At 38.9% G+C, this 9,493-nt stretch overlaps 1 pseudogene and 1 gene segment (V, D, J or C); both read right to left on the bottom strand.

Annotated features, from left to right (window-relative positions):
* Positions 1 to 1,687: 1,687 nt before the first annotated feature.
* Positions 1,688 to 2,292, bottom strand: LOC133066929 (T cell receptor alpha variable 14/delta variable 4-like). The segment is given in 2 exon segments: positions 1,688 to 2,007; positions 2,172 to 2,292. Coding segments are annotated over 2 exon segments (369 nt in total).
* Positions 2,293 to 7,507: 5,215 nt separating this feature from the next.
* Positions 7,508 to 8,441, bottom strand: LOC133067347 (T cell receptor alpha variable 13-1-like; annotated as a pseudogene).
* Between the last annotated feature and the right edge of the window lie 1,052 nt (positions 8,442 to 9,493).

The raw sequence follows: 9,493 nt of genomic DNA, 5'->3' as shown, positions 1-9,493 counted from the left end.
AATGCAAATCAAAATCACAATGAGGTACCATTTCACGGCAGTCGGAATGGCTGCTATCCAAAAGTCTACAAGCAATAAATGCTGGAGAGGGTGTGGAGAAAAGGGAACCCTGTTACACTGTTGGTGGGAATGCAAACTAGTACAGCCACTATGGAGAACAGTGTGGAGATTCCTTAAAAAACTGGAAATAGAACTGCCATATGACCCAGCAATCCCACTGCTGGGCATACACACTGAGGAAACTAGAATCGAAAGAGACACATGTACCCCAATGTTCATCACAGCACTGTTTATAATAGCCAGGACATGGAAGCAACCTAGATGTCCATCAGCAGATGAATGGATAAGAATGCTGTGGTACATATACACAATGGAATATTATTGAGCCATTAAAAAGAATACATTTGAATCTGTTCTAATGAGGTGGATGAAACTGAATCCTATTGGACAGAGTGAAAGTAAGCCAGAAAGAAAAACACCAATACCTTATACTAAAGCATATATATGGAATTTAGAAAGATGGTAACAATAACCCTGTATGTGAGACAGCAAAAGAGAAACAGATGTATTGAACAGTCTTTTTGACTCTGTGGGAAAGGACGAGGGTTGGATGATAAAGGAGAATGGCATTGAAACACATATATTATGCTATGAGAAAAGAATTACCAGTCCAGGTTCAATGCATGAGACAGGTGCTGGGAGCTGGTGCACTGGGATATCCCAGAGAGATAGGATGGGGAGGGAGGTGGGAGGTGGGTTCAGGATGGGGAACACATGTACACCCATGGCAGATTCAAGTCAATGTATGGCAAAAACCAATACAATATTGTAAAGTAAAATAAATAAACAAAAAAAAATTTTAAGGCAAATTATGCCTCTTTGACATAAAAATTATTTTGAGTAAATGCAGGAAAGGATCCCTTTTTTCTGCCTAAAAGCAGTAAATAAATTCTTTTTTTGAAGAGAGATTCTATAATGGCACCAAGGACTCTTTGGATTCAAGAAAGATGGGGATACACAGGGGATAAGTGGACTATCACTAGCTCATGGTCTTCTCAGTTCTTCACAGATTTATTATTTCTTCATCCACAAGTATAAAAACTATTCCTGCTCTGGGTGCTTCTTCAGATCTTCATTTTCTTGTGAAGGCTCCCATGTACATGTACAGATTTAACAAAATTTGCATGCTTTTCTCCTCTAATCTGTCTTAGGTCAGTTTAATTCTTAGGCCTAACCAGGGACACAAAGATGGTAGAGGAGAATTTTTCTTCCTCCACACTATATACAATCTGTAAATATTTATTGAAAAATTGATCAGAAAAACCAACAATTCACACATATTTTTACTGATTTTTTCCATCATATGTTTCTGAACTTAGTCAATTCTTCTATCTCAATCTGGTCACCAAACAGCAAAGATTTTTTTTGGCTGTTCTTTCTTTCTGATCTTTGGCTAAAAATCCTATATGTCTACCTTCAAGACAATGAGGCAAGGATAAAGGTGCTTTTGATGATAGCTCTGAACACAGTCTATGAACCTAGAGAGGTATTTTCTCAGGGTGAGTGTCTTCCCTCCAACCCTACACCTGTACTGTCGTCCTAGCCACTTCCTGTCTGTGCTGCCAATTCCCTGCCCTGGTCCCCACAGCAGGTGGAGCAGAGCCCTAGGTTTTGGTACAAGTCCCTCCTACGTGCGTCTCACTGTGGGCTCTCTCAGTGCACAGAAATACACTCCAGAGTCCTCCAGCTGTGAAGTTGAGATGACAAGTATGATGGATTTGCTTGCTCTCTGGAAATTCAATGAGTAGCAACCTTCTGTGGCATTTTCCTTGCTATGAGAATCCTGACGAAGGAGAAAAATCACTGCCCCACTGCTGGGCTGCTTGTACCAGAATAGACTATAACCTGAATCACTGGTGTCATATGCACAGTCCAGGGTCACAGCCTCCTTCTCCTGTACTAACATCGGTTGTGGGTCTTGAGTTACCTTCTGGGCAATAATGGATCCTGAAGAAAAAAATGGAATCAAAACTTTAGGAATAAGTGGTGTGGAATAAAGAAATCCTATTTTAGATCCTACTAATCCTTCTTCTCAGGGTACACATAAGACTGTCTGTTTCCCCAGTCCTTAGGTCACAGAGGAGTCACAATCCCACCGGGACCATCCTTACCTAAACACAGTGAAGCCACGACCACCTTCAGAAGGCTGGAGAGAAGCATGTTTCAGCTCTTCCACTAGATGGAAAATATCTTCTTCTTCAATGTCAAGGGTGTGCAAGGTGAGATGAGCCTGACAGGGTGAGGGAAGGATTGCTGGGTGTGTGCTGCTGCAGCTCCACAACAGGAAGCAGGGGTTTCCTGGAGTCACAAGTTGATGTGGGCATGTCAGCCTCTCTATGGACCAGGTGAGAGTCTCACTCAACCCAAACTTCCTTTTGCATTAACCAGCTCTTCAACTGATACCAATTACATCTGAAAATAAAAACAAGTGAAATCTAATATTGCAGCAAAGATTGATGACCCCACCAATGTTGTGTTCAGTCATTGCATTTGTGAAGGAATTGAGTAGGTAGCTCTTATTTTAAAATATTATGTGTAATACATTATGGAATCAGTGTAAGATATAATAAGCATGCATTCTCATGGCCATGTATGCTGTTCTTCAACCTAAGGTAGAAATAAACCATTTAATAATAAGGAAAGCTGTTTGGACTAATTATTGTAACTTTATTGTTCTTCCTGCTGTTAAGACACTATTTCTCTTCACTATCAATGTTCAGTTGCCTGTCCTGCGGTCAAAAGCAAAAAAATCTAATCACAATTGGCTGAAGAATTTAGGCTGAAGCTGCTCAGATTAAGGGGCTTCCTGGTGCCTCAGACAGTAAAGAAACTGTCTGCAATGCAGGAGACCCAAATTTGATCCCTGGGTCGTGAAGATCCCCTGGAGGAGGGCACAGCAACCCACTCTAGTATTCTTGCCTGGAGAATTCCTTGGACATAGAAGCCTAACAGGCTACAGTCCATGGGGTTGCAAAGAGTTGAACATAACTCAGCAATTGGATTCCCAGGTGGTGCTGGGGAAGAGAACCCATCTGCCAATGTAGGAGACTGGCAGGCTACAGTCCATAGGGTCACAGAGGCGGAAGCGACTGAAGTGACTTAGTACACCCGAACACTCACACTGAGTCCTATCACAGAGGTCCCCTACTCTTCTCTATTAGTTTTTACAGCCCAGCTCTACCCATTCATAAAGGCAATTTAGAGACCAGAGTTTCATCATCAGGTTACCAAATCATTGAAATTACATTTTTCCCTTTACTTCAGTTGAAACCCTAAATGAACCACAGTAAGCTTCTATATTCTGTATGCCCAGTTCTATGGAGAACATATCATGCTGCTGCTGCTAAGTCGCTTCAGTCGTGTCCGACTCTGCGTGACCCCATAGACGGCAGCCCACCAGGCTCCTCTGTCCCTAGGATTCTCCAGGCAAGAATATTGGAGTGGGTTGCCATTTCCTTCTCCAATGCATGAAAGTGAAAAGGGAAAGTGAAGTCAGACTCTTTGCGACCCCATGGACTGTAGCCTACCAGAATCCTCCGTCATTGGGATTTTCCAGGCAAAAGTACTGGAGTGGGTTGTCATTTCCTCCTCTAGGTGACCTCATATACCTACAAGGGACTGTGATTGCAGTATTATTGATGGTAATGAAACTTTCTCTGCATATGTGTGTTAAAAGTAAGGCCATGCTCTAAGAATATTATTCAACATCATGGCAAATAACAAAGACCCCTGGCCTATTATTCTACCTCTTGATACAGTATCCAAAGTTTATCAGCCTTGTCTCAAAATAACAGCAGCCTCAGCTAAACTGGTTGAAGTGTTATCACATCTTGCTCTAAAATCTCCATTAAATCTGATGGTACCACATGCAGTACAAACAGCTCTGCTCTCTGAGTTATACACTGTAACTCTCTGAAAACACCCAACATTTTCATGTCAGTTGGCTGAATAAATATGAAATACTATTAATTTCTCCTTGCATTACTCAATGGGAATCTATTTCTCAATCAAAGGACTCTTATGATGCACTTCTGCCATTTGAGAAGTGTCCGTGTCCAGAACAGATCTTTCAGACATTCTTATAGAAAATTCTTCATAATAAGTATTTAATCTTAAAAATTGAAAGGGACAATACCAGGTTTTTTATGCAATAATGACTCCAGACTCCTTTATAGAACTCAATCCTTAGGGGAAGTATAATTAATTCAAGTACCTGAACTTGTGCATCTCTCTTGGGCAAGTCAATTTACAAACAAAAAATTATATTCAGTGTTGGTCAGTAGGTTTTTGAACGCAGTTCATAGCTTCCAAATACAACAGAGACAATGAGATTTCCTAAATCTCTGACTTTTCTTAGTCTTGGCATATGTCTTATGCCCTCCAATTAAAATGAACACTAAATACATGAATCATTTGATGTCATCATGCTACTCAAAGAAATTTTGTTATAAAGACAAAGTATCTCACAATGAAAGATTCTGCAGAGTATGGGGAAAAAATGATCGAGCAGATTATCACATTAAGTATAACTTTCTGAGTAAAGTCCTTATGCAAGAACCTCTTCTAGAACATAAAGGCAAATCCACAGAAAGGCTCAAAAATTTCATCTTAGGTTTAGAATGCCAGACCCTGATTTTGTAAGGAATGACTAGGAATGATTGATTTGTTTGATCCATGAGGACAAAACATATCAAAGCCAAGACGGCTGTCTGGTGAAGCCAAATGATCTCCATTGAACCCTTATTCAAATCCTTGAGATATGGTATTGGAGAAATATTGGCTGCAACATTTAAAAAAACATTGTGGGAAAAAATTTTCTAGATTGGTAGATATTGGGGTCAGCTCATGCATTTCTTGGAATCCTCAAAATCCCATAAAATTTGTAAAAGTCGATTATGAACTAGAATACTATACCAAGGAAATATTTGGGTATTTCCAAAATAAATTTAAACAATTTCACGTCTCCATAGGTTATAAGTATGTACTAGTAACAGCATTTTATTCTTCACATGCGTTGAAGCAATCTTTTGATAAACCACAGCACTCACCATAATTAAAAATGAACTTGATGCAGTGTTTACTACCTGTGTCATTTCTAATTGTATCTATATAAGGAAGCAAGTTTCTCTGAGATAGTTATATAAAGTTTTGCCCTCACTCAGAAATTTTACTACTGTTATTGTCCCTCTATCTTCTGAAGAATTGGAAAGAACAAATGGAATACTAGAAGTTAAATGAATTACAGTATCAGACACCCTTGAACTACTGTGGCCTAATACATTATTAATTAGTCTTGGCCCCCATGGCCCTCTTTCTTCCCTCACGAGGTCACACTACCATATCTCACTACCAGCTGGTCCCTGATATGCCCAGGTAATTCACAAGGGCCCAGATCACACATATTCCAATCTTCATTATAATCAGTCCCTTCATCACAGGCACAGGTTGATTCCCTAGCCTATCATTTAATCAGTTTTTTCATGACAACCTGGGTGACTGAGTGCTGGCATAATACCCAGAGAAAAACTGCCATTGAACTTGTGGAAATGACTTTAATATGTTCTATTTGTTATCAGTTCAGCACGTAAAGTACAAGAAATTGATCTTTCATCACATGTGTACCAACTACTATAACATCAGGCATCCCTAATTGACAAAAATTGTAAAGTTACTTACATTAGAGGCATTAAACCGAGGTTCTCCAGAGAATGATCAGAAGAAGATAGTCCATAGAAGATGGGTTGACCCACAACCCTTGAAACAAATATACAACTGCCTAAAGTGGATTTCTCCATCCAAGACCACTAGAGAATTCTCTAAGATGTCTGGAACCACTGTTTGTCACACTACCCGTTGCATTCTTCTATTTTTCATCTTTTTAGTGGTACTTGCCCACTTTAACACTAGTGTGTTATATATTTATGATTTCCCCTACTTTATGATTTTCTCCTACCAATAAAATAACTTACTAACATATTGGCTTCACTTGAAGCAGTAACCATCCTAATGCTATAATTTGGTTCAACAAGCCCATTGATTGTGTAACAATGTTAAACAATTGTTGGAGATGTTATTTAGTGTCAACTCCTATAAACACCAAATAATAAACATATCCCAATTAGTACTGCTAAAGTGAAATTTGACCAATAAAATTTGTCTTAAAAATATTAGAAAAATTCATAATGGAGTTGGTACAGTTAGCTTTGCATGAAGAATATGTCTCAACTTGATTATGTGTTGGTCCAACACTCCAGTGAACCTGTTCATTATCAGTTGCCATAATGTTTCTTTTGTAGAAATACAAATAAAATTTCTAAAGGAATTCAAACACTTGAAATGATGAGTTATTTATGTAAAATAACTTAATAGTTCAAAACATTTGGGTTAAAAATTAGTGAGAGTGGTGGCAGGGAAAGTGATCATGCACATGCCTAGTACCATGTGCTCCACCTCACAAAGACGCAGGCTGCTCAAAAGGTTTTTTATTGTATAACTTTATTCATATGGGGCTTCCCTCATAGCTCAGTTGGTAAAGAATCCTCCTGCAGTGCAGGAGACCTCAGTTCAATTCCTGGGCTGAGAAGATCCACTGGAGAAGGGATAGGCTACCCACTCCAGTATTCTTGGGCTTCCCTTGTGTCTCAGCTAGTAAAGAATCTGCCTGCAATGTGGGAGACCTGGGTTCAATCCCTGGGTTGGGAAGATCCCCTGGAGAAGGGAAAGTCTACCCACTCCAGTATTCTGGCCTGGAGAGTCAGACACAACTGAGCAACTTTCACTTATTCATATAAAATTCCTGAAAAGATAAAAATATAAAATCAAGGTTTGCATGGAGTTAATTTAGGTCACGGTGTGACTACAAAATTATACCACAAGGGAATTTGATTAAAAGACACAACTCTCCCTTCTAACTTACATGAGAGTAAACGTGAACACTAATAACATTTTGCAGAGAAGAATAGATTTGTGAGCCTAATTCTCAAATTATATTCTTGAATAAACCACTTTCTATTTTGACTTCCCTCAAACATACAAAAATATATATGCTCCATCACTGGGCTCTAAAGAAAACCCAGGCGACGTTTTCAACAAGAAAGTAGTCAGAATATATAGAAAGGACAGTCCCATTTTCCAGAAATAAGAAAGAAAAATTTAAATATAATTGTGAGAAAAATCTCTCATGAAGCCATTAAAAAGTAGGTGTTAGAGATGAAGATAATGAAACTGAAAATGCTCATTTCAAGATATAATATTAAGTGAAAAAAATCAGAATTCTAATCATACTAGAACTTAAAAAGAGAGTAAATCAAATATTAGCAATAAATTATCTGGATGCAGAATTATAAATTTTATGACATTTTTGTATTAGACACATTTTCTACATTTAGAATATAATTTTTACAATAAGTGAAAAATAACATACATAATTTTTGAAACACAAGCATTAAGAACCCATCCATAATAGGAATGTAGTATTATTCCCAAGCATTCACTTATAGAAGAGGAGTCTGAGAGCAAATATAAAGTCATTTTTAAAGCCTGAATTTTAAAATAAAACCTAACTCCCTTCAAGAATTCAGTAAGCAATAGTCATCCAACAGAATGTGTTTTAACACTTTTTGCATCATATGAAACCTAATCTTCTTATTCTACGTTTTTCATGTCTGATACATTAGTTTCCACTTGTAGACAAACACTATGACAAATGCTATAACTTGAAGGTTGTGCCACAGGAAGGGGGCTGCCCCAGTCGCAGGTTTGAGTACAGGTAGCGGGTGCCTGGGAAGCACTGTGTCCTTGCTGCACAGAAGTAGACAGCTGAGTCTCCAGGTTCAGTGGTGGTGATGTGCAGGGACAGATGTTTGGCCGTCTTATTCAACAAAACAGTCAGTCTCTGGCCTTCATTTTTACCCATATTTGAACGAATGTCTATAAGGAGCTGGGGACCTTTTCCAGGTTCTTGCTTATACCAAGGGAAATACTCTCAAGCTGTGTCTGTGTAAGTGCAGCTGATAACAGAGCTGTTTCCCTCCTGGACACTCAGGGTAGAAGGACTCCGCTCCACCTCGTTTCCCAGGCTGACACCTATGGAGAAAGCAGAAGTCAGAGAAAGGAGAAGGGTTGTCAGATTATTTAGCGCTAGACTTTACTTTTCCTTTTCTACAATAACTAGAAGAAACCTGAATAAAGTCAGTCTTGGCATCTAAAGAATATCTATGAATACACTCTATTTCCTTTAAACCTTCAACTCACAGTCCAGCTGCAGCCACAAGAATGTGATTAAAGCTCCAATGGGTGTCTTCATTGTTTTCCCCATTTAGGATCGATTGTGGATCTGCAGTCTCCAGCCAGAAGAGTTGCTTCTATTACCAAGTGCCCCCTTCTTTCCTAGCAGTCATAGTGGTTTCTCACATTGTCTACCCAGCCAATAATAAAAAGGCACTGCTTCTGTTCTAAGCCTATTCATTCAGAACCCACTCAAATGAACCTGCCACATGTTCTGATCAGCAGAGGTGCACCACCATCTGGTGGACACATCTCTAGCTACTGAACTCTCTGGTTAAACGTCCTTCTCATACCCTGTGCTTATGAGGGACTCGGATGCATAAAAAGAGCATGAGATTAAACAAATTCAGTGTATATCAGAGAGAAAAATGCACAGTAAGAATGTAGAGATTAAGATTTAAATCTCTGCATAGGATTGAGTCACTGTTAATAAGTCGGAAGAAGGTAAATGCTGTTGCCATATATTCAGGTTTGAAATCAGGAAAGCACCATGATTTACTCTCTTAAACAAAGAAAATGTAAAATCTTCCTTTTCAGCCAAACCTACCATCTCTATTTGTCTGTAATGGAGAAAGAAATCTTTGTGAAAGGAACATGAAAATCAAAGAGCAGAGAAGATCATTTGATATTTCAAAGATCTACTAACTCAACCTCTGCTCCTCTAAGCTGGTCTCACCCATGACCTTGCTATTCCCAGAGAACTGGCAGTACCATCAGATTGTGTTGATTTACAATGAGAAATTGGGTATTCTTTAAGAAATCTATTCCTATTGCTTACGTGGATTATATTCTGCAAAGTATTGAGAGAAAGTAAAAATCCTCATAAAACATCAGGCTGCAGATTCAGAAAATAACCATATGTGAATTTATACTACAGATGTTTTTACTCTCTGATATCAAAAGGTATGAAAGTGAAAGCAGCTCAGTTGTGTCCAACTCTTGCAACCCATGGACTATACAGTCCACAGAATTCTCCAGGCCAGAATACTGGAGTGGGTTGCCATTCCCTCATCTAGGGGAATCAACCCAGGGATCGAACCCAGGTCTCCTGCATTGCTAGCAGATTCTTTACCATCTGAGTCACCAGGGAAGAATAGATACAGGTGTATATGTAACTGAGTCACTTTGCAGTACAACTGAAACTATC

Source organism: Dama dama, chromosome 12, assembly GCF_033118175.1.
Source record: "Dama dama isolate Ldn47 chromosome 12, ASM3311817v1, whole genome shotgun sequence".
Taxonomy (NCBI): Eukaryota; Metazoa; Chordata; class Mammalia; order Artiodactyla; family Cervidae; genus Dama; species Dama dama.
The sequence above is the reverse complement of the archived record's forward strand: the minus strand, read 5'-3'. Positions and strand labels throughout refer to the sequence as shown.